Raw genomic sequence first — 24487 nt, 5'->3', positions numbered from 1 at the left:
TTGTAGGCATCAGACATGTATATGGTACCGACATGCAGGCAGGCAAAACACACGCACATATAAATTAATTATAGACTGAAACTTTTAGGAGCAAAATACCAATACTGCATCTGGGATTTTTCTCCAAAGATGTTCAGCTAGGCAGAAAGGTTAATTGTTCTGCCTTTGAGAATTGTTAATTCTCATCAAATCATCCTTTGACGGCTCAGTGAGTCTTAATAAATTTATGTTCACACACACACACACACACACACACACACACACACACACTCACAAACACACCCCCAAAACAAAAAGCCCCTGGGAGAAAGCACTAAACAGAAATCAGATTTTAACAGGACACGTGCTTCAAATGGGAAGACAAGTTTTCCAAATTCTCAAATACAGAGAAGCTAAATATCCAGCATTTATCATAATGTACATATAATTAAAATGTATTTCTGCATTATAATCTAGTAAGTCTTTAATAGTACTTCAATCTCAATAATGCAACTAACTAGCCAAGAAACAAAAATTTTAAAAAATTCATTTTCTCTAAAACTCAAAGACACTCATGATTATTACTACAAAGAAGGTTCAGATTGTAAGTGAACAGTTTACCTATTCATGGCAGGATCGTTCATGAAGGCTCGGTATCCCTGCAGGTAGAACTTACAGAGTGTCAGAACACCCAAGGCAACAAAGGACACGGTGAAGACCAAGCCCAGAAGGGAGTAGGGCGTGCTGCAGCACTCGGCGATGCTGGGAACGAGGGAGGAAGGAAAGGAGGCTGAGTTCTCTGTTTGTGATGAAAACATTTTACGCCTTTACATTTGCAGAGTTAGATCATCCGAGATCATCCCAGACCCAAACCTGAGGGGGCTTCACCCATCACCCCATAAAGAAGTTACTTTTTCATTTTGCTTTGATTAATTGATTATTTATTTATTTATTTGAGCAGGATCTCACTTAAGTAGCCCTGGCTGCTTACCCCACCCCACCCCCACCCCATTAGTTACATTTGTTCAGACAGGATCTCACTATGTAGCCCTGGGTGCTTGGAACTCACAGGGATTCACCTGCCTCTGCCTACAGAGTGCTGGGATTAAGACAGTACCATCATGCCCGGCTACCACAAATAATTTAAGCCATTTTACCTCCTGCCATTCTGCACTAGAAGCCTTCTGCCTCTTCAGCAAAAATTCAGGCTGCAGCAACACATCTCAGCAAGGTCTTTACTTTTTATTATCTATCACCTTCAAGTGCAGTAAATTTCAAAGAGCGCCTTGCCCACACCTCCAGAACCATGCAATTTCACAGGATGGCAAACATTCCAAAGTAACCTGCTATGCGCACGTTGCTATGGCAACTGCTGGCTGCTCCAATGGCGCAGACTGCACTTCTCAGGTAGGGGCTTCTCAGAGTTCCCTACCTGACCAATCATTATCAAGCAAGAGCCTCCTTATTACCCACTCACCCCACAAATACAGCAGTACCAGCCACACTATGGGGGCCACAAATTTTTATCTAATTTGGGTATAGTTACAAGAATCTAACTTTAAACGGCTACTTTGAGAGCACACCCAGTAATAGAGTTCACGATCCTTAAAACATTGCTGAAATTTTAAAAATTAAAAATCAAACTTTGGTAAAAAAAAATAAACATTAGGCTTATTTAATATTCAACTGGTCATTAAAATGCATCTGGTTTTGTTGATAATTACTTGTTTACAAAAGCTACTAATAATTAAAATACCTAATTTTTACAAGGTACATTCAAGTATTCATATGAACACAACACACATACACACACACATAAAATCAATCAATAAATGAATAAATAAGACAGAAAACCAGGAATGAACATTTATACAGAGAGCTGAGCATTTCAAAGTCAATCTCAGTGGAAATGACAAATGTCGACCCTATCTAAGCTCACAATAGACACCACAGCAGGAAAGAACTCAAATGATACACCAGAATTAAAATGAAACAAAACAAAAACCCTAACCTAGGGTCAAAGAGATAGCTCAGTGAGTACTGCACACACATGAGGACCCGAGTTCAGATCCCAGCACCCGCCTAAAATCCAGGATGTGGCTGTGTGCACCAGTAATCCCAGCACTGAGAGGAGAGGGGAAACAGAGACAGGAAGATGACCACTAGGTCTTGCTAGCTACGAAGCCCAGCCAGTTCCAGGTTCAGCAAGACACCTGTCTCTAGGTAATAAGGCAGAGACTGATGCGGCAGGACATCTGGTACTCTCCTCTGCATGTGCATGTCAATACATGTGTGCACGCCAATACCAATACATGTGTGCATATACTCCCACATACGCAAACAACCTTAAATCCTGAAAACCCAGGTTTGACTCATTTGGGGCTTGTCATAAACTATCTAGGACAGGCTAAGGCAAGCAAGTGCACTTTCTGGGGATGGCCCACTGTTTTGCATGGCTGTGATGGGTAGGGTCCTCAGGGACTTCACCCCAGGATTCCTTCTCACTGCTGATGTGCCTTTCCCATCACTACTGCATAGCCTAATGATCTGGGCACTAACCCACCCTATTGGGCAGATTCCCTGCAGAATCAGTATAAAGATGTGAGTTCATATACTAATGCTGTATAGATGAATTGATGATTTCATAATTCCTGGTATTGATTTTAAAGAATTTCTAAGTTGATCAAGTAATTCTAAGCCCACTATAGAATAAAAGCTGCACCTAGAGCTCTGTGAAGCTTCACGTGTCAAGAGCTAATTGTACTTGGAGAAGAAGGCAGGCTGGGAACAAATTCACAGTCAAGCAAAACATTCATTCCTTCTAGGTTAGGTGTGAGACCATTATCTGTAACTAAAGGTCATAAGCTGGGAATGAACAATTTATTGCAGATGCAAGGATAGAAAATAAAATACTGACTAGTTTGTCTATACAAAACTTCAAAATAGTAAGACACAAAACAAATGATTTGTTTCTTGACAAAACTGTGCTAACTTGTGCATAAAAATTATTGCTTTAAACTTATAATGAACTTATGGGTCTAGAAGATAGATAATGCATGTTTAGTGAGACACTGGTCTTAATGGAAAGGCATGTAAACAATTCTGATATTCCTTAAGTCTTACTGATTTATGACATGAATTATTGGCTTAAACTATGAACTCATGGAATGTAAAAAATGCTTAGAAAACCATGTGATCACTTATCCTGAGAAGGTATAAAAGCTAAGAACCACAGTGAAACAATGGCGCAGCTTTCCCAACTCCATACAGTCTTTGCTCTTTCTTCTTTTCTCTCTGGTTCAGGAAGAGTTAAAAAAATTCTAAGCTTCTCATCTGGCCAGCCAGGGGCCCTTGAGCCAGAGAGAAAAGAGCCCTAGTAACTAACTTCTTTTCTTAATCCACTGCTGCCAACAGCAGGAGTCAAACTACCAGAACCTCATGGTTTTTGGCCTTAGAACAGCAAAGAGTTAAAGGAAGAGAAAGACTGCCAAATAGTAAGCAACTGCTGCCCCTACAACCGCTGTCGCCACCATCAATGCCTGACTCAGTCTACCCTGGATGGTCACTGACAGAGGCTAACCAGGGAAGTGCTTACACCCATCTAGCCAATTATTTTATTATCTCAACACTAAGCAAAACATGAAGAATATGAGGATATGGTCCAAGTGCACAGAACAGGCACGAGACCTGGCTTGAGTGGCAACTGTGCCTGTTGTCACAGTGTCACCAGGGAGATGTTCTCCTGCACTCTCCTCACGGTAGACAGAAAATGGCAATAAAGGTCCCTGTCCCTCAAGAGTGCTAGAAAGACTAGAAGGGAGTAAAAGTGTTTAGAGGTGGCATGTATTAAAAACTGAACAGGACTATCATTTAAGTAACATACCCACAAATCGCTTTCTGTACCCTGGTCCCCATGGCAGCTGAACACACACTATTTCAGTCCACATATCCCTTCACTCCATAGGCCCCACACAGCTAAAAGTCCCATCTTGATTAAACACAGTGGTATGATACTGCTAAAAGCAGCCTGCCTACCTGACTTCCCAGACCCAAGTTCCCAGACTTCCAAGGGTGGATTACCTTGTCAGGAAAAGGAAGAGAAGCCTCTCCCGGGATGCAGGCTGATCTCTGGTGCTGAAGTAGGAGTAGATCTGAAGAGCAAATAAAACAAGCCAGAAGACCATGAAGAGCACGGGCACCACCAGCTGGTTCCACAGGGACATTCCCAAGGCCAGAAGGCCGTACACCTCCACTACCTGAAAAGGAGAGACAAGGCTGCCTTAGGTCTCAAGTATAAAATATAATTATAAAATACACAGCTCAGTCCTCCCGCAGGGTTGGCTCCCTAGACTCCTTCAGAGGTGGGATACACAGCAGGCAGCACGGTTGCGTTTGTACTGAATTTCACATTCTGATTCACACGTGGTCTAAGTGCACAGGTCAGCAACAACACACTGCCCCAAGGGTTGAGAGAGAAGGCTGGATTCAAAACTAAACCACCTCAATGGGGGTTCTGAAGAAACCTGGTTTATGATCATATCTAATCAAGACACTGATTAAGAAAATGGCGGGTGGAGTGGGGCTGGAGAGATGGGCGTGAGGTTAAGAGTGCTGGCTGCTCTTCCAGAAGACCCAGGTTCATCCCAGAACCACATGGCAGCTCACAAAGCTCCATGACTTCTGTCCTAAGGGATCCGAAGCCCTCTGCTGGCCTCCAAAGGCATCGCACAGACACGTAGTACATAGTAAACACGTAGGCCAACACTCATATACAGAAAGGAATAGAACATTTAAAAAGGAATTGCTCAGGGTTGGCTAATGAATGTCACAGTTGTGACAGAGTTCTTCATCTCTGTTGTCCTCACTACAGAGGAGCAAAGAGAACTCAGCATGTCTGTCCCATAGACAAACCGATTCCCCTTCCTTCCCTTGCTTGTCCCATGTCTTCACCATGTGCGCCACCCTCACCATGTATTTGCTGTGCCAAATACAGTACGATGAAAAGGATACACTTTTAACAGCTACTAAACTCAAAACTCACCAAGTTTATCAGTTTATAAATCATCTCTCACAAATCTCATTAGCAGGAATCATGAATCACTGAATGAATTCTTGATTACCACATCTGAGATGAGACGTGTAAGCAAGCTGCTAGAGTCCTGACCAGGCACCAGGCCCAGGGGAGCCGGCAGCACTGAAAGAGGCCGTCTACAAATCCTTAACCCAGCAGCCGAAGGCATCTGCTGATGTGAAGCCGGGGCATTCCAATAAAACACAGAGCTGGAGGTGCAGTGTCAGACACACTCAGCCTCGCTTCTAGCTATTTGTTTCCCCCCCAGAACACACACATTTATGTGTATACGTGTGCTTGTGTGAGTCTATGTGTATCCAGGGACCTATAGATGCCACAAAGGGCATCAGATGCCCTGGCACTGGACCTACAGGGTATGTGAGCCACCATGTGTGTGCTAGATCTGAATGCAAGTCTTACCCTAGAGCTGTAAGCTCTGTTAACTGCAGGGCCACTGTTCCAGCCTCACATTTATTTTTTTTTTCTAATTTAAATTTTTCGTCAGTAAAATATACTTTTTCTACAATCTGGTCAAAACTAATTTTTTCCCATCTAGAAAATATTTAAGTAAACTATTAACTAGTTGGAACGTGACTGTTAAAGGCTAATTTATCTAAAGTAGACAGTAGGCTGCTGCTTTTCCAATCACGAGCACACCATTTAAAAGCCTGACATTTTCCATTTCTTGCTTATGCAATTCTCAAGTCATAAACTTTATAACCTGTAATTTATGTTCACCCATCTCACTCTAGTGACGTGTGAACTACATAGCAACCACACGGATCTCACCACGACCTTGAGAAACAGAGAAACAGAGACGCTGTCTTATGGCCATTAAATATTTGACATAAATAAAGGTTTGCAAAATGGCTATTCTGTTATAATGTAGAATTGTTCCACACCATAATGATTTGAAGATAAAATGCAGGTCTTGAGCTGACTGCCATTCTCATCCTAAATACAAACACAGCCCTTCGCTGCAAGGCAGCTCTGTGCTGAGCAGTGTTTTACTTTGGGGAGAGCACCCATGTTAATCACTGGGTAGGAGAGAAGAGGAGAGGATCAGGATCAGGTCCAGGGCTTAGGGAAGAGTGCCCACAGGTCTGCTGGCAGAGCACAAGGTAGCACCTCTCCCCCAGGGATATTAATCTGGTCCATCTGTAAGTGACAGACATGCACACAGCCAGGAGGTGAAAAAGAAACCGAACCAACACCCTGCATTTACAATGAAGCTTATCAATTGGTCACAAGTAGAAGCAAGTTTTTCCCGAATGTCTAATCTGGGGTCATCTGTCCTTGAGCGAAGGCAAAGAAGAGGAGAGAGACAATTACAAGCAGCACATTCTGTGTGCCAGCCTCTGGCACTGCTGCTAAATGAGACCTATCACTCTGTAACTCCAACCTGTTTAGCTTCCTAGGTTAAACAGGCTAGGTAAACAAAGGGAAGACACTGCTGACACAGTAGAAGTAGAGTCAGAAGAGAAATCAATGATTGTCGTCAGGTATTTTCTTATTGTTGTCTTTACAATAATAGTTAAGACATAGCGCACATCGCCTGCCTGACCCAAAGCTTATCTGGATCTCATAGTTACCCTGAGCAGGAGAGCACAGTGCTGTGGTACAATCAGCTTCCTTTCATAGAAAGTAGAGAGATGTGATTATGTCAAAGTCACATAGGTTCAGCCTAGGGGCATGAACCCAAGTGCTCTGCATCTGCAGATTCGCTCCTTCACTGCCTCCCCTGATGAGAACAGGAGCTGGAGAGAGCGTCCCCACAGCCACAGGTGGACAGGGGAATGTACTGAGCCGCGTGTGCCCAGCACGCTTACCTGAACTAACTCCCGGTATGCAGACTTAGCGAGGTTATACGGTACTAGGAGATTAGACCCTAGGAAGTACAGGACTTCCAATCCTGTAAAAATCATAGCAAATTTGTTGATGATGACGATGGTCTCCAGAGGAACGAGGCAGAGGCGAGCCAGCAGAGGAAGCATGTGTGCCGAGAAGAGCCAGATCTGCTTCGTCTTCATAACGCAGGAGCACAAGGTGCACACCACTAACTGACCTGGAAGGGGAACAGACAGCATTAACCCTGAGCATCTGGACAAGATGATGATGGTGGTGGTGATGATGATGGTGAGGAGGAGGAGGAGGAAGACAGGGACAAGGAGGAAGAGGAGGATGCTCTGGGGCCTGACTTGTTGTCAAGCCTGAGGACCTATGTTAGAGCCCCAAGCCATAGTGGAATAAGAGAACTCCCAAAACAGTGTCAGTGTCCTCTAACATCAGTGTCTCTCCTTCTCTCTCTCTCTCTCTCTCTCTCTCTCCCTCTCTCTCTCTCTCTCTCTCTCTCTCTCCCCCCTCCTCACTCTCACACACATCCCAAAAATGTTTTTAAAAAAATTAAGGATGTTATCACAGCTTTTGAATAAGTCTAAAGACTTGAGCGATACTTTAAATCAGATTTTCATTTCATCTAGTTATAATTACATATTTGCATGATGAACTTGGAATACTTACTCCCAAAGGCTGATTCAGAAAATAAATAACCCTCTACAGTTTTTAATCACATTTGTGATGGTTTGAGGAACAGAGGAAGGATTTTTAAATGTCTACTTCAGTGTCGCAACAAGTCAATTGCTCTCCATACAGCTTCTTTCTCAAAGGTTTTGGATCCTGAGTATTCTGCACTTACATATGCAAAGCATAAAGCCAAGATAAAGGCTGGCTGCCCATCATCACACTTCAACAAGATGCCATCTGTTCTGAGGCTCCTAATCTCTGACTAAACCACATAAACCTCCAAACAGCCCAATCCCGAGCGGGAAGGCTGAAAGGCTTGCATGCTTTGTTCTTCTCAGAGGGCTGAGGCTCACAGAGAGGAGTGCAGAGAAAGGAGTTCTGCTCCCGCCACCCACAGGCAGCACCAGCAGCTCCCTAGCCAGGAACGTTGGTGAGCATGAAGCCTACTGTGCGACACCAGCATGTGAAACCCACTGTGCGACAGCTGTTTGCATACTCAGCAACCTTCCAGATTTACTCTGAATATGAGATGTTAATGTCTTTTGCTTTTAAAATATTTTACTATACTTTATCATGTGCGTTATGTGCATGGGCACATACATGTGTACGCCAGGGAGGGCCAGAGAGGGGGTCAGAACCCCTAGAACTAGAGCTGGGCTTGTAGGACAGTAGTGAGCAGACAGGTGTGGGTGCTGGGAATCAAGCTTGGGTCCTCAGCAAGAGCAGAAAGCGTTCTTAACCAGTGAGCCATCATTTCTCCAGCCCCGTATCACACACCCATATTTTATTTATATAATGATCAGAGTGTTCAACTGTTCTGCAAACGACTTGCCCCGCTCCATTCACTGTTGGCCCAGGTCTACCCCACAGTAGGCATTGCTATCACCTGTCAGGTACATTATGTTGAGTGTGTCTGATGTATCAGCATTCAGCTTTTCCCCATGTCACATAATTATGAAGTACTTGTAGGAATAAGCATATATATTTATGATAACCCTGCACTTTTATAATACACATGAGTAAGCATAAACCAGGATGCTTCCTAATATTTGCTTAAAGTGGATCAGTCACCCAGGCTGGCTTCACATTCAGGATCCTCCTGCCTCCATTTCCTAGCTACCCTAGGACTACAGGGTACACTAGAAGCCTGATAGGGAAAAAAAAAAATTATGGGCTCTGACATACACCTCCAGATAAACTTAAAGAACCAAGTCTTCAGCCGGGCGTTGGCGGCGCATGCCTTTAATCCCAGCACTCGGGAGGTAGAGGCAGGCAGATTTCTGAGTTCGAGTGAGTTCCAGGACAGCCAGGGCTACACAAGAAACCCCATCTCGAAAAAAACAAACAAACAAAAAAAACAAAAAGAACCAAGTCTTCCTCCAAAAAGTTAAATGCTTCATATGAGAAGTAAACATTTAAAAAGTAAGAGGAAACAGTCAATAGAACAAGTGTCAGAAAGAACGCAGAACAAAACTTAAAATGTGAAACCACTGGAGACAGAGCTGATGAATCAGAAAGCCAAACAAAAGCACAACTCCCTTCAAAGACTGAGAAACTACAGAGAGGGAGAGAGCTGGCAAGGAGGAGGATGCACGAGTAGGGCGGCTGGATTTCCACAAGGAAGAGCACCCAGCCGGGGAGGAAGGGTCACCAGGAACTTAGAGAGGCTGGGGCAGATGGAGCATGCGGGAGAGGCTGCAGGAGGAGGCTCGTTTTCATCATAATTAGCCCATTTTTGATGATAAGAATGGGAACATTTCCTTTATTAAAATAAAATCAGAAAGTGAAAGCAGAAAAGCAAAGGCTGGGAGGAAGTGCTCGGGCAGCAGAAGCTGTGGTGTGATGCCTCCCTCGGTTTCCCTGGTCAGCAGGATGGAAACTTCCCTCCAATCCCCACCCCTCGCCCAGCTCTGAAGTCCCCGCGTCCAGGCCCCGGCAGGCAGGACTTGCTCTGGCCACATGTCCACATCTCCTCTGAGGGACCATGCCTCAGAAGGCATTTTCCTCTAGGACTAGTGATCCTTGCTGCTGCAAGGGACTCAGTGAAATCCCCTACAGCTCCCTCCGCGAGGCCCCTACCCCAATGGTCACACTGAGTAAATCAGAAGCACTCTAGACTCTGTACTCTGAATTCATGACTCCACAATTAGAAAAAACTCTGGGAGGGTTGAACTTCCAGGAACTCATGGAACATTTAAATGGCTCTGGTTTTTCTTTAAAAGACTGCTTTTGTGTTTGTTAGTTCTCTTTTTGTAGTGCTGGGAATGGAACGCAGAGCCTCATCCTGCTGAGCTGATGGTCCCACTACAGAGCGGCATCTCCAACCCAGAAGCTCATTATTACTGAAACAGCAGAGAGAATTTACTTTAAAAATCAATATGAGCCAGGCATGGTGGCGCACGCCTTTAATCCCAGCACTCGGGAGGCAGAGGCAGGTGGATTTCTGAGTTCAAGGCCAGCCTGGTCTATAAAGTGAGTTCCAGGACAGCCAGGGCTATACAGAGAAACCCTGTCTCGAAAAACAAAAAAAAAAACAAAAAAAAAAAACAAAAACAACAAAAAAAAAACATCAATGTGAGGGAAAAAAAAGCCACCCTTTAATATGGCACAGACATCATTTTCTTTCCTCATCAACTAGTTCTTAGTTAAGATACTGACAGTGAGAACATAACCAGGCCAGCCTGGACCAGAGCAGAGTCTGCCTCAAATGACCAAACAACTCAAACAGGGTACGAGGAAGAAGAAAAGGGTGGGGGAGAAAGAGAACTGGTGAGAAAATGAGACAGTAAAGAGCGGGTAAAGGAAGGAGGAAGAGGAGGAGAAGCAGCACAGCTGAAGGCCCCCCCTCCTCTGCAAAAACAGCCAGCCTACACCGGGCAGAGCAGGAAGAGCTCTGCTGCCTGCTCCTTCCGTCAATCTGCAGCACTGTGGGCAAGTGGGTCAATTCCTGTTTGGCTGAATGAATGACGTCTTTTTGGTGCCCTTTGAACTAGACAAGCCCAACTGGTTTTCTTCCCGGAGACAAATACGTGTGCCTCCAAGACTGCCCTCATCACTAGGGATCCCTCAAGTAGCACCTGAGAAGGCATCAGCACTGGCCAGCTCTGACCCCACCCCACCCCACCCCCGAGATTTGGAAATTCAAGACAAAGTGCTGTGCAGGTTTCAGCCACCTTTCCCAGGCTTCAGGGAGCCCAGCCTTGGCCTTTACAATTCAGAACACGCAGGGAAAACCCTGCAAGAATTTTCACTCCACGTGCAGAAGCTCAACAGTCCATTGCTGGTCCTGGACGTCACATCAGAAGAAAGAGAGGGGCTACAGACAGAATCTACATTTTTCCTCTAGGTGTCTCATTTCAAAAAGTAACAGAAAAAGGTAAAAACAATATATTTTACAAAATCAAGTATACCTTAAATCTTATCAGCACATATTAGAGATGTTTTACTTGCACTAAGTGTACCTGGAGTACCATGTGTGAGAGGGGCATTTCCAGTGCTTGGCAGCCACGTGTGGCTGAGTTCTGGATGACCAGCTTTAGCTGGCCAGCCTAGATCCGTCCCCAGACACACAACCCTCTTAGTGGTGCACCCCTGAGTCTTCTCTGTATAGAGATCTGGGCAGTCCTTTGACCTCTGTTTCCCTCTCTTTAATACTGTCTTCTAAGAGGCTTGGCTTCAGAGTCGGTTCCCTCGCTTCCTGTGTGGGGTCTCTGGCATGGTGGGTGGTTCACTTAGGACTGTATCTATTCAGCACTTTTATTTTTAACATTGTGCTTCAGCCATGTACATGTTTCTGACAACAAGACGCTCACTTCCAGCAGCAGTAAGTAAGCCTGAGACATAGCTAATCACTTTAGCCTTTCAAAGTAATGACTAGCTGTTTAAAAATTAATCTTCTCCGATATTTAAAAACCCCTTAAGAACCACAAGCCTCTATGAACTATTTTTGATATGATGATAAATACAAACAGTAAGAAGCATCTATGGGAACAAGCTGATGACCTGACCCACAGGACGGAAGAAGAACAGCAACTCCTGCAAGCTGCCCTCTGACGGACACACTCATCAAGGCATGAGCACATGACACACGTGTGCACACACTCAATAAGTACAGGAAGAAATGGGGGGAGGGAAAAGAGGGGGAGGAAGGAAAGGAGGGAGGAGGAAGGAAGGGAGGGAGGGAGGGAGGGAGGGAGGAAGAAAAGCAAGCAAGCACGCAAACAAGCTATCAAGCAAGCGTAGGGCGAGGAAGTAAAGGTGGCCAAGGGTGTAGGTTGGCTGGTAGAGTACCTGCCAGTGTAAGGGGCCATGGGGTGTTTTTTTTGTTTTCTATAAAGGCACTCTACCCAGTCTAAGGCCCCAAATTTCATGAATTTCCTACCTATGCTAACCTTTTAATCTCCACCCGACAAGACCTTTGTGTACTGAAAAGGCCTGGCTGCATTACTCTAACTGGATGATGGTGTGAGGACCTGACTCCTGACCCCTGACCTGGACTTCCTTTGTGCTGACTCTTTAAGACAAGTCAACTTCGAAAGACTGAGTCAGACCCCAGGCAATGGAGGAAAGGCAGTCACCACATGCATTGGAATAAATTCCAAGTGACCTTCCTGCCCCCCCCCCCCCCCCCGTGTGCTCACGCCTGCTGGCTAGGGATGGGGCCTGTCCTACCCTTCTTGCAGAAAAAGATGCACGCCTAGCTTCTTCCATTTTCCATTCCTTTTTTTTTTTTTCTTTTTCTTTTTTGGTTTCTTAGAGACAGGGTTTCTCTATGTAGCCCTGGCTCTCCTGGAACTCTCTCTGTAGACCAGGATGGCCTCGAACTCAGAAATCCGCCTGCCTCTGCCTCCCGAGTGCTGGGACTAAAGGCGTGCACCACCACTGCCTGGCGGCCTTCTACTTCCTTCATATGTTTCTTTGTACAACCTGATTTTTCTTTGTTTCTAACATAAGCAAGAACAAATCCCTGAGTTCAATCCCTAGCATTGCATAAAACCCCTGCTTTCAGGAGAGCCAGCAGTTCAAGGTCATCCTTGGCTACTTTGTGAGTTCAAAGCCCACCTGGGTTTTGTAAGGGGCTGTCAGAAATAAAGCAAGAAAGGGCGGAAGGGAGGGAGGGAATGAGGGAGGGAGGGGAGGAATGAGAGGAAAGGAAAGGAAAGGAAAGGAAAGGAAAGGAAAGGAAAGGAAAGGAAAGGAAAGGAAAGGAAAGGAAAGGAAAGGAAAGGACACAGATAGAGATCAAACTGTGCATGTGGCACCACTTGCCCATGAAGAGTCAGGGAAGCAGAGAGAAGAGGCCAGGAGTGTGAGGGAAGCAGACGGAGAACTTTGAGCCCCTTCCTCTCCCCCATTTATAGAGCAAGACCCTGTCTCAAACAATCAAAGCAAAACAAATGACTCCTAAATACAAACAAACAAGAAAACCAAACAAAACAATAGCTTCATCTGAGGAGTCAATAAATAAACTTGAATTTTTAAATTATTTCTAAATGACTCTGAATCAGGTCTTTTTTGTTTTGTTTTGTTTTGTTTTAATCAAAAGAGAGTGGTCAGTTTCTACTCCTTTACTTCTTAATACTTACCTATTAAGGCTGTGGTAAAGCGGTTCATGGAGAGAGGTTCTAAATACATTGGTCCTTCATAGGCAGACTCCAGTTCACTCCTTACGTAGTCCCTGGAGAAAAACAGTAAGAACATCCTGCATGAGGGAGAGGCGGTCAGGCACCGGCTCTTACTGGCTCACGCTCCCACTTGTCTTTCGACATCTAAGGAAGACTCGGATAAAAAGAAGGACACACAGGGTTGCCTTCATCTCATCTTTCATACAGCGGAGACGGACACTGCTGGCCAGAACTGAACTCGACTCTGCAGAGCTGGCTGCGGAAGCTGTACTTTGTGGGATTTCTCTTCTTCCCGTCACGCTACCCAATATTTCATACCCAGCAAGAAACCAGCTGAGATGTCCTCTCTCAAAACTAAGGAACAGACAATGTCTAATGACAGACAGTACAGGAAACTCTTCATTCGCTCCCATTGCCACTTGGGTTGTCTTCCTGCCAAGGTCTGTCCTCAACCATTCCATTAGCTATATACATAACACAACAAACTAGCTGGAAAACTGACTCATAGCAGGGCAGTCCTCCACAGCCGTTCTTTCAAACCCACAGAGGATCCGTGATGATACTGTAACACCTCTTTTTAAAGAGAGGTTTTTGTTTTAATTAGGTATATATGTGCTCATCTGTGTGTGGGTTTGTGCCTGAGTGAAGTGTCCAGGGAGGCCAGAAGGTGGTGTCAGATCCCCTGGAGCTGAGTTAAGGTGGCTGTGAAGGAGGGGAAGCACACACTAGTCCCCAGTTAGAGGAGTGACCGTTCTTAAGGGAGTCCCCAGCTCCAGTGCTTACATTTTTAAACAAGAACCAGATCGCATCAAATAGCACTTTCCAAATCTAATTCCTTCAGGATGGGACAAATAGAAAGCTTTAAGCACTCCTGTGAGAACTGTTCACACTCAGAAAATACAGGCAGGAAGCATGAAAGGGGAGAATCTAACTTAAATCTCAGGTAGGAGAGCCAGAGAGCCGCGAGCCAGTCGACAGTAGCTTTTGCTATTAGAGACGGACGCTTGTGGACAATGACGCTCCCCTGCGTCCTCAGCTGCTGCCACTCAGTGGGCTTTAGAATACTGTCAAGGTTTCTAGTATTCTTAACAGACTCAAATTCTGAATTTCCCCGTCTCCATGAAAGTACTTCCAGTTAGGCAATCAGGTTGGATTCCTTTAGCATAGCACAGTCAGCTTGGAGTGAGCTTTACATAACCAGACAGCAGGGGCTTGCCAAAAAGCCAAACTTGAAAACTATTTTTTTTTTTTTTTTTAAGAATAACAGTTTAGGGAGCGATGAAAAGGCCAATGACTAAGGCCCTGGGCCATGGCGTATTCTCCTTCATTACCTTCTGATGACTGTCTCTAACACATGATGTGCTCACATTTATACTCAAAGAAGAGAGTCAGAGTCTCAGAGGAAAGATTTTAGTCAGCGTTTGTCAACTAGGAACAACTGTCTAAAGAGACATTTTGTCCCTGTGGCTGTCTCAGCTGGGGAGAGCATATGATTGGCCTCTGGTGGGTAAAAGCTAAGCATCCCACAGTGTGAACAGCAAACCCCAAAAACTTCAGCTCTGAGGTAAAGAGGCACCAACACAACCTCTGCAAACGACACCTAACGTTCTGCTCAACACTAACCATGGTACACAGCTGCAGGGTGGGACAGAAACAACAGGTACATACACACGCCATCAATACTCACACAGCCTTAGAAACACTGTGCAGGCAACAGTCTGTCTAAAGGAGAGATGGCTGAGCCTTGCCACTGCCAGGCCCCTGAAGCCCAGCTCTTTCCTTGTGGCCGTTCTGTACATTGGTCCATTTCAAATGTAAACAGGTGACAGGGAAACCCCATAGGCAGAAGGCAGACTAAAGTTGACAGAGCCTAAGAAAGGGAGGTGGGGAGTTTGGGGGTATGAATGTAACTGGCCATGGTGGTTAGTTTTAAATGTCAACTTGTCAATTTGCCACAACCTAGAATCACTTAAAAAGACAGTCTCAATTAAGGCCTTGTCCAAAACAGGTTGACTGCGGACATGTCTGTGGGAGACTGTCTTAGGATTGATTGACAACCGAGACAGGAGGAGCCACCCTGAATGAGGCAGCACTGTGTCACGGACTACACCTGTAGGAGCAGAGGAAGCAAGCGAGGGTCTGTGTGTCTGTACATTCTGCTCTTAACCATGAACTTGAGGCTTTAGGTTCCTGCCCTGACTTCCCCACAACAGGACTACAGGACTACAGGCTAGCAAAACAACCCCTCCCCGCCCACCCTGTTTTTATGAGGAAGTTATGGCCCACAAGTGAAGCAGGCAACACTGGGGAGCCGTGGAAGGGATCTGTGTGGGGAGTGTGTAAAGGAACCGGGTCCACGGATGCACTCTGCCAGGTGACTTTCACATCAACAGACAAGCCGTGTGAGCAAGGGAGGCTCCGGGCCTGGGTCCCAGGAGTGAAATGAGGAGACTATGGAGATTGTAGAATGGAGGACCCCGCTGAATTTGTCACTGTTATCATCCACATTTGACAGTACAACTGCAGACTCACGTTATCTTCTAGCTCATCTCACTGCCCAGAGAAATGTCAGGTGCTTGCCCAGGCGCTCACACTACCTAAAAGCCTTCTTTCAGTTTTTTCTTTGAGACTGTGTTCTCGGTGTAGCCCTAGGTGTCCTGAAACTCACTCTGTAGACCAAGCTGGCCTCGAACTCAGAGATCTACCTACCTCTGCCTCTCTAGTGCAGGGATTAAAGTCATTTGCCACCAAATGACTTGTCTAGCCTACCTTCTTAAAAGTTTTGCTTGGTCTTTGACCTTTCTTATTTTAAATTCTAATATGTCATAACAAAACTTACAAGGAGAAGCTGGGGACATAACTCAGCGGTGGGACGCTCATCTAGCCAGGACTGTTAACTCAAACAGGAATCAATGCAGAGATCCGATGCCAGAACCCTGCTGGGCTACAGCAACACCACTCTCCTAATTAGTTACAGCTGTGTGAAATGCTGTAGCAACAATGCAAATAATGGTGGCCCTCTCAAACTTTTGGAAAATGGAATTCTTACGTTCATGGAGCTATTTAAAATGACCTCCTTGACGGTCGACACGTCAGTTCCTTTTCATCTAACCGGTTCTGTGCAGCTTTTACTTCAGCCCGAGTAGTGCTTGTTTTACTCCTGTCTTTGTAAGCTGTTATAAAAGTCAGGTCTACAGAGCAGTCCTTCTATCTGAAAGCCTTCTAATCCCTTTCACTTTCTGTTCTTTTTCATGCTCTGTATATGCTCTGTATATGCTCTGTATATGCTCTATATATGCACTATGTTGTCAGCTAAGGACCCTAAGGGAGGTCTACATCTCAGCAGAATCATCAGCTTTGGGGCTGTAACCACGACACCCTATCCAGTTCCCTTGGCCAGTGCCAGCACTGCCACCCTCTAGGACCCCAGGCATGACTCACTCCAAATGCTGCCACCTTCGCTGCTCCAGGCTAACCTATCCCTGCCTACTGACCACCCCACTCCAGAGAGCAGCATCTTTCCTAGGCCCTTTACCTCCCTTCACCTTCATCAAGTTTGCCTTTCAAAGGATAGGCCTTCTAAACCCATCTGGCTGGCTTCGGTAAAACAGCGAACCCATAAGCAGTAGGCTCCCTTGCTGGCCCAGCTGAGCTAAGATGCGCGTGTTGGAAGTGAAAGCGACTGTGGTGAGGGCTCAGCTCATAGGGAAGCCACCATGGAGATGGACTTCTGGATAGGTTAGCAGTGCACACCAAACTGCAAGGAAGACAAACATCTCCAAGTCCAACTTACATGGCTTCAGTGCAACTCAGACTGACAAAGAGAACACTGCCAGATTCCAGCAAGTTCTAATTTACAATGTAAAGAGGGAGAAGGGGGAATGAGAAAGAAGGAGAAGGAAAGATGGGAAGAGGGTGGAGAAGAGAAGGGGGAAGTGGGAAAGGCAGCTGGAGATGGCTCGGTGCCCAAGGCACTTGCCATTGCAAGCATGAGGAATGGGGTTCACATAAAAGCCAGATAGTCGGGGAATCACTTATAACTCCAGGCATCGAGGGAGGGACAGAAGCTGGCTAACCGGAGGAGTCATAAACAGAGAACTCTGGGTTCAGCCAGGGACTCTGCCTTGGTAAATAAAGCAAAGAGCAATGGGGGAAGACATCTGGTTTCCACACATTTGCCTCCATGTGCATCCAACCACATACAAGTGAGTGAGGACACATACACACCTCAAAACCCATGAGGACAAAGACAGACTCATGGTGCCAGCCAAGAGGCTCTACTCTTCTCTGAAATGATCAGATGAGCTGCTCAGAAGGAACATTCACACTTTTCAATAGGACGACTCAGTGGATGACAGAGCACTAAGCCAGCTGGAAGCGAGCACTCCTGCATTCTTCAGGGAACCAGAGTCTTTTCCTCCCTGGGCCTTTTCCATTTCTGTAACTGTGGAATGCTGACCATGAGCCCCGAGCACTACCAAACCAAACCAAACACCAGGACACTGCTCTCCAGTCATCTGTAGGAGCCTCATCACTTTCAACTGGAACATTTTGGGGAGATGGGGTAGAGGATAAAGAATGTGTGAGATGCACAGAGAAGCCCCCAAGGATACCACTCTGAAAGTAGAAAAAAAAAAAAAAAAAGCTGGGCTTGGTGTTGCACGCCTTTAGTCCCAGCACTTGGGAGGCAGAGGCAGGCGGATTTCTGAGTTCGAGGCCAGCCTGGTCTACAAAGTGAGTTCCAGGACAGCCAGGGCTACACAGAGAAACCTTGTCTCCAAAAACAAAAACAAAAACAAAAACAAAAACAAAAAACAAAAACATTTTGCTATAAAGTAGTATACAAGCCATTAAAAGTAAATGAACAGCAGCAACAAAAATTAACAAATCCAGGGAGGGCGCTTACCACCACAGCTAGTGACTGACTCCTTTATGCAATCGCCTCTTAAGTAGTCTGACATGGTCTCTGGACAGCGTGGGAACAATCTGTACATTCTGGCCACTTACAGGAAGCTTTCAAAAGACGCTAATTTCAAAGAAACCTAATCTACTTTCATATTGAACAAAGCAGAGAGCTCAAAATCTTTGCAGTCTGAACAAATAAAAAGTACCCACACAAGAGCCCCACTCAGGTATTCAAGCGCCTGCATTTAAGTACCTGATGTGTGCACACATGCGCGCACACACACACACACACACACACACACACCTACTACAGTCTCAGTGCTGGGCTGGTGACTGCATACCCAGGTGAATTTTAATTATTCTCATACCTGCTTTTTCTCCCCACTCCTTTCTGGCCTCCTCAATATTTACGGCTTGGACTTAATGATGTCCCAAAGAAGAGGAGACAAATGTCGGAGCTGGTTCATTTTATTCCTGTGGAAACTTAACCTGTAGTGTACATATGACAACGGTCCACTTGAGGACCCCTCCCCAGCAGCAGCTTTTGCGTAAGGGCAGCCGGGGTCCCAGGTGGCTCACAGTGATGTCTGGGGACATGTTTTGGCTGTGGTACTGCTCGGGAGGAGGTGCTGCCGCAGCCAGTGAGGAGAAGTGCAGTCACTACAACAGAGATTGAACAGGGCTAAAATGCTCGGTTCCCAGAACAGAGACTCCCCGATCTACAGCTCGCTGTAGAGTCCGAGCTATTTGTTTCTATTTTACATATAAATTCTTGGGACTGTTTTATATTTGAAAGCAAACTTCCATGCCCATCCAGACAGAATAAAACTCATATACTTTCCCTCTTTTGAAAGCCCTTCCTGGTGGGAACTTAATTAAGGGCATATGTAAAATTGTTATATTAATTCATAAATCAAGAGTTAAAAATACTAAAGTTTAACAGGTTTTTTGTTTGCTTGGTTTTGTTTTTGACAAAAGACACGTAATTATTCATGACCATAAGCTCACAAGAACATATATGGTTTCATTCTGGACTGTCTCCACTTTAAAGCAGTAATCATTTGGGGATTTATATCAACTATACCACTGCATGTGAAGAGCAGAGTTCTACAATTTTTAAAAATCAAGGAAGATAATATTTTAAAATTTTAACCAAGTTCAACTAGAATACTACCAATAAATATTTTTTATTACGCTCATGACTGCTGGAATGCCTCCCTAGGGAAAGGTGCTTGCCACCAAGCTTGACAATCTGAGTTCGAATCCAGATGGTGGAAAGAGAGGATCAACTTCCAAGTTGTGATATGATCTCTACATGTACATCATAGTCTCACACACACACACACACACACACACACACACACACAAATGGGAAGATTTTAAAGCATTTGTATTGCACTGAGTGAAGTCACAGAGGTTTAAATATTTAACTCTCCTATACTACAAACTCTGTGTACAGTTAAATTTCAAACAAGATTTTACTCACAGATAATTTTCAGCATGACATAAATAATTACAACCACAACAAAAGACAGAAACCCAGCTTTCCAAGTGTTGATAAATTTTCAACTTGGTAAATTAATATCAATAAATATCTTCCATGGCCAGTTTCTGAAGTAGCAATTTAATTATTGAAACTGCCCAAATACTGACTCTCCAGGAGCACTGCACTGTCATGTCCCTTTGGGGCTCAGCCATCTCTCCAGTCCAGACACTGTGCCTTCTTATAGCAGTGAAGGAGGCAGCTTATCTAGTAAACTATCTGGTAGGGACCCTGTGTCCAGAACATACACAGGCTTTCCAGACTCACTAATAGTAACGACAATCCAATCAAAGCAACTGGCAAAGGGGCTGAGTAAATATTTTTTCCAGATAAGATTTGCACTTGGTAAATGAAGAGATGTTCAACATCATTAGCCAAGAGAAAAAGAATAAGGAACTGCCACCTCACACGCGTGGCGAAGATGCCACAGTGAAATGTTTGTTGGCAAGGGTGAGGAGAAACTGAGACTGACAGGATCGAAGGACAGTGGAGTCACTTAAAAAGAAACAGTTCCCCAAAAGGCTCAATATAGAGACTGTACAGTTTAGTTATCCTGCTCCAAGGTAGGTAGTGCCCAAGAGAAGTAAAGACGTATACCCGCACACAAGCCAGCACCCAGAAGTCCACAGTGTAATAGCTTCAAAGCAGACATTACCTCAGTGCCCATGCATGGGTGCATAGCAGGGAACAAACTGCACCAAAGCTACCCAGTGGGCATTACTGGACAGAAAAAGTACTGGGGCTACAGCTCACTAGGTTGCATGCACATCATTGCTTTAAAAACAGAACAAACAAACAAAAAAAAAAAGGGAGGCGGGAAAGAGGGATGGGTAAGAATCAGGAAAAGCAGCCAAAATACTTCAGTATCAACCAATGTCTTAAACCTCGGCACCAAAGGCCACGCTTGTACAGTTCAAGATAAATTAATCAAAAACAGACAAAACAACGGCTAGGGAGATGAGATCACTTGCCACGAAAGCCTGAGGATCAAAACTGGAATCTCCAACACCCACATAAAAATGTAGACATGGCTGTGCATGTCTTGCAATCCTAGCAACGCAGGGGTGGAGACAAGCCGTTTCCAGCTCACCAGCCGGCCAGCCTAGCTGAGCAATGGGTTCAGCGACTCAAGGCAGAGTGTTAGATCTGGATACCCAGTGCCTTGGTCTCTGCTCACATAGACAACTACATTGCGGGGAGCAGGGGAGCAGATGGCAGCCTGGGAATGGTCAAGGGACTTAAGGGAAATGAGGATGAAGATCTCTTAGGGCAGTGGTTCTCAACCTTTGGGTCACAACCCCTTCAGGGGTTAAATGACCCTTTCACAGGGGTTGCATATCAAATAGCCTATATATCATATATTTCTATTAGAATTTATAACAGTAGCAAAACTAGTTGTAAAGTGGTAACAAAATAATTTTATGGTTGGGGTCATCACAGCATGAGGAACTATATTAAAGGGTCACAGCATGAGGAAAGTTGGGAAGCACTGTCTTAGGAGGGACTAGAAAACTCTAATATCTAGTGTGACCATAGTTTACACAGCTCTGCAAAAGCACTAAGAGACACTGAACTGAACTGGAGACTGTAAAGGGCTGTGTAAACCTTGTGTGAAGCCACGAGAAACAAAATGTAAAAGCATTGTTAAATTTGGTTATTAAGGGGACATTATAAATATTGGAAAGTATTACGTGACCTGCAATTTTAATGTGTCACTATTTTTGAAGTACAAACATCAACATTTGTATCTTAAAATACAGTGTGTTCAAACATCAGTGTTTGTTAAATGTGACATGTCACAAATAATTCGAGGGCAGTACATCTTTGCTGACCGTTAACAAGAAAAGGAAAGACAGTGAATTAGTGATGGGAAACACTAGGATACGTCCTGTCTTCAAAGTTATCACAAAGTGAGTTCCAGGACAGTCAGGGCTACAGAGAAAACCTGTCTCGAAAACAAACAAACAAAAAACAAAACAAAACAAAACAAACAAAAAAGTTATCCCACATTAACACTCTAAAGCAGGTACTGTCCATGCCTTCCAAGCAGAGGCTTGCTACAGCACCATACTCACTGAGCTGACAAACTTGCTGCTACAATTCTCTTTCCATTGATCATGTCCCTCCCTAGGAGAAGCAAAGTCAAATAGGGGCCGCCCCTCCCTGAGGTTCTCCTGTCCGAAATTCCTTCTGCAGATCCTCAAGTGACATGAACTGGGACAGGAAACTGTTCTTGCCCACTATAAAATATTCAAATTCTTTGTTAGTATTTTATATGTTTTGGCTTTCTAATGATGAACCATTTAAAATAAAACCCTTATGCTAAACTAAACAGTTCCAATGGTCACACCCTAAATGGGCTTCTCTTTATGCCCTTGAAGCTGTTCTAGGTCCCCCCATTTTCCTTACATAAAAGGACTTTGCCCCACTTAGAAACGGGTGGATAGGCAATAATGGAAGACAGAATTTCATGTTTTGGGTTGTCACTACACCATTAAACCACATGGAAATGCCCAGGATTTCCACCCAGGATTATGATTGTAATAAAAATAGCAGTTTGGATAGCTTGACCTTGAATTTTGAGGTTTTCTTGATTATCCTCTCTGACAGGCCAGGCTCATGGCTGTGCCCTGGAATGCTTACCATAATAGCACAAGAAACCGTCACTAAACACAACCATGGTGCAGCTTAACAGAACGTTAGTGGAACTTTTAACAAGCCTTTACTGTCTGCCAGAACTGTGCTGAGAAACTCAGAGCCCATTTCCTCTTACCGCAGGCAGTCCTGTCAGATTGCCATCACCGGCTCTTGAGGTGAGGACACTAAGTCTTGTCTTTCTGGCGCACGCCAACTGTGAAGCAGTGAGTTATGAAACCGGAGAGTTAAATGTATCTATCACCCAGCCACCCAGCCTTCCACCTACAAACGCACGCACTACATGGCTCTGAGGTGTCTAGTCACCCATGTGCACACTGAGACGCTAGCCCCAGAGCCCTGGTCTGAAACAGAGTATCTTTCATGGATGGGACTTTGATTTATTAAAATCCTTTGTTCAGTATTTTATCATTTACAATGAGTATCGAAGTATGTCCACTCTGATTACGAACCACCAGATACCATCTGGTACTGCTGGGTGAGGCCATGTTGCTCTCTCTGCCAAGCAACATAACTGGAAGCTGGTTTCCACTCACTGACCCGGGGACATGATGCAGGACACAGAGTAACCAAGGTCTCTACTTGAGGAACCAAGGTTGATGGAAACACAGGATTCTAAGAAATCTGGGACCGTTTCAAGTTCCAGACTGCATGCCTTGACATCTGCGGCGGTAAGAAGGGCAGAAGGTAAGTGCATGCAATCCCTCCAGGTACCACCGCACTCACCCAGGGAGGAACAGTGCAGACCGCAGAAGAGGACTGAGTCCTTAGACACAGCCCGGGGGTGAGAGGTCAGCTACCAAACAGGGGGAGGATGCTCCCCCAGCCGAGGGGCCAGAAGCAAGGGACAGCACAGGTATCCGCAGAAGCAAAGGAACACAAAGACACGGGAAAAAGCTGGGTGACACCTCAGGACACTAACAGGGCAGGTAACTGTCACTACCTTAACCTTTCTGAATTTCCATAAAATTTATCTACAATGAGGACTGCAATCTTATAACCAGAAAAAAATTACATTTCTATCATTTATAAAAATCAATTCAATTTCAGTCCTGTAACATGAGATTTCTAGATTCAACTTCAAGCCAATATTAAAATGTGTAAGATCTGTTTTATACCCAAGGCCACTACCAAATCTCCTTAGAATTCAGAGTGTATCTCATTATAGTAAGTACATGTCAACCAAAAAGTATGAAATTTAAGTGCAAAAGGAACTATATCTGAAAATATGTACTACCCCATTACATTTATTGCTTTAAGTTTCAACTACACTCTAAAATTTGTATCCCAAAGGCATCAACCTCATATGGTATGGCAGACTTAGCTTTAGCATTTTAGTCTTCCAGACACAACTAGTCCCACCAATTAACTGATGTCACCAGCCTACACGTCTACAACTTAACCCTGATTCCCATCATTTTTATACCAGTATCTTCCGGTGAAGACAGGACCTGCGAAGTCAGGACAGCTAAGCTGTTTCTCAGTCTGTCTGCAGAAAATTCTCTTCCCAGAGAACGCAGAAGCATATCTTTACATATGACCTCAAGGCCTGTTTCCTGTCTTGCTTCCCTCATCCCACAAAACCATTAATCTCAACATAATCCTAGCTATTAATCTTCAATGATAAAATCTATGGGAAAACAAATATCAAAAAAAAATTTAAAAAAAAGTTCTGTGCTGGAAGCCTACTGCAATGGCTCTGCCCACTGCGGTGAGGGGATTTGCTTAACCAGATTATTTGAAGTGGAAAAGCTACCCTAAAGTGGCCAAACCTGCCAGCCCAGATACAAGGACAAGGAAGAAGGGAGCACTGCTGTTTGCCTGTTTCCCCTCACACTTGCTGGCAGGTACAGCTATCCTGTTCCAGCAGCATCTTCCGCAGATACTAGAGCCAACTTCCTTGGGCTCTCAATGTAGAAAACCAGCCGCTGGACCACCTCCACTGCATCCTGTAACCCGATCTAACAAACCTGTCTTAATACAAATAATCTATCAGTTCCTTTAGCAGGTCTTAACTAGCAACCTACCTAAGCCTTAACTTTGTAACAATATTCATAAAAAAACACTATGTTGACATTAAAAACCAACTATCTTTAAAAAAAAAAAGAACGAAAACAAAAACAGAAACAACAAAAACAAAACCCAAGAATTTTCAACTCATTCACTCATCCCAAAACTGGGGTGGCA

General features: G+C 44.7%; 1 protein-coding gene and 1 long non-coding RNA gene across 7 annotated transcripts in view; both read right to left on the bottom strand.

Moving 5' to 3' along the window:
* Rnf145 (ring finger protein 145) overlaps window positions 1-24487 on the bottom strand; it is a 46728-nt gene that overhangs the window by 9642 nt on the left and 12599 nt on the right. For 5 of the 6 annotated variants that reach the window (XM_006534358.3, NM_028862.4, XM_030246392.1 and 2 more), the window contains 4 exons: window positions 13159-13250; window positions 6880-7115; window positions 4060-4235; window positions 601-741 (listed from right to left, as the gene is read on the bottom strand). In XM_006534358.3, coding sequence (XP_006534421.1) covers window positions 601-741; window positions 4060-4235; window positions 6880-7115; window positions 13159-13250 — 645 coding nt within the window. Of the gene's footprint in view, window positions 1-600; window positions 742-901; window positions 4236-6879; window positions 7116-13158; window positions 13251-24487 lie in introns of those variants that run through there. The other variant, NM_001166553.1, reaches the window with a different exon arrangement.
* On the bottom strand, window positions 15929-24487 carry Gm51891. The gene is made up of 2 exons (XR_003949666.1): window positions 23027-24487; window positions 15929-22496 (listed from the first exon to the last, which is right to left on the bottom strand). It is a non-coding gene; the product is annotated as a predicted gene, 51891 (long non-coding RNA).

This window comes from Mus musculus, chromosome 11 (assembly GCF_000001635.26).
Source record: "Mus musculus strain C57BL/6J chromosome 11, GRCm38.p6 C57BL/6J".
Lineage (NCBI taxonomy): Eukaryota > Metazoa > Chordata > Mammalia > Rodentia > Muridae > Mus > Mus musculus.
Note: the sequence above shows the minus strand (reverse complement) of the source record. Positions and strands in the feature narration are given on the sequence as shown.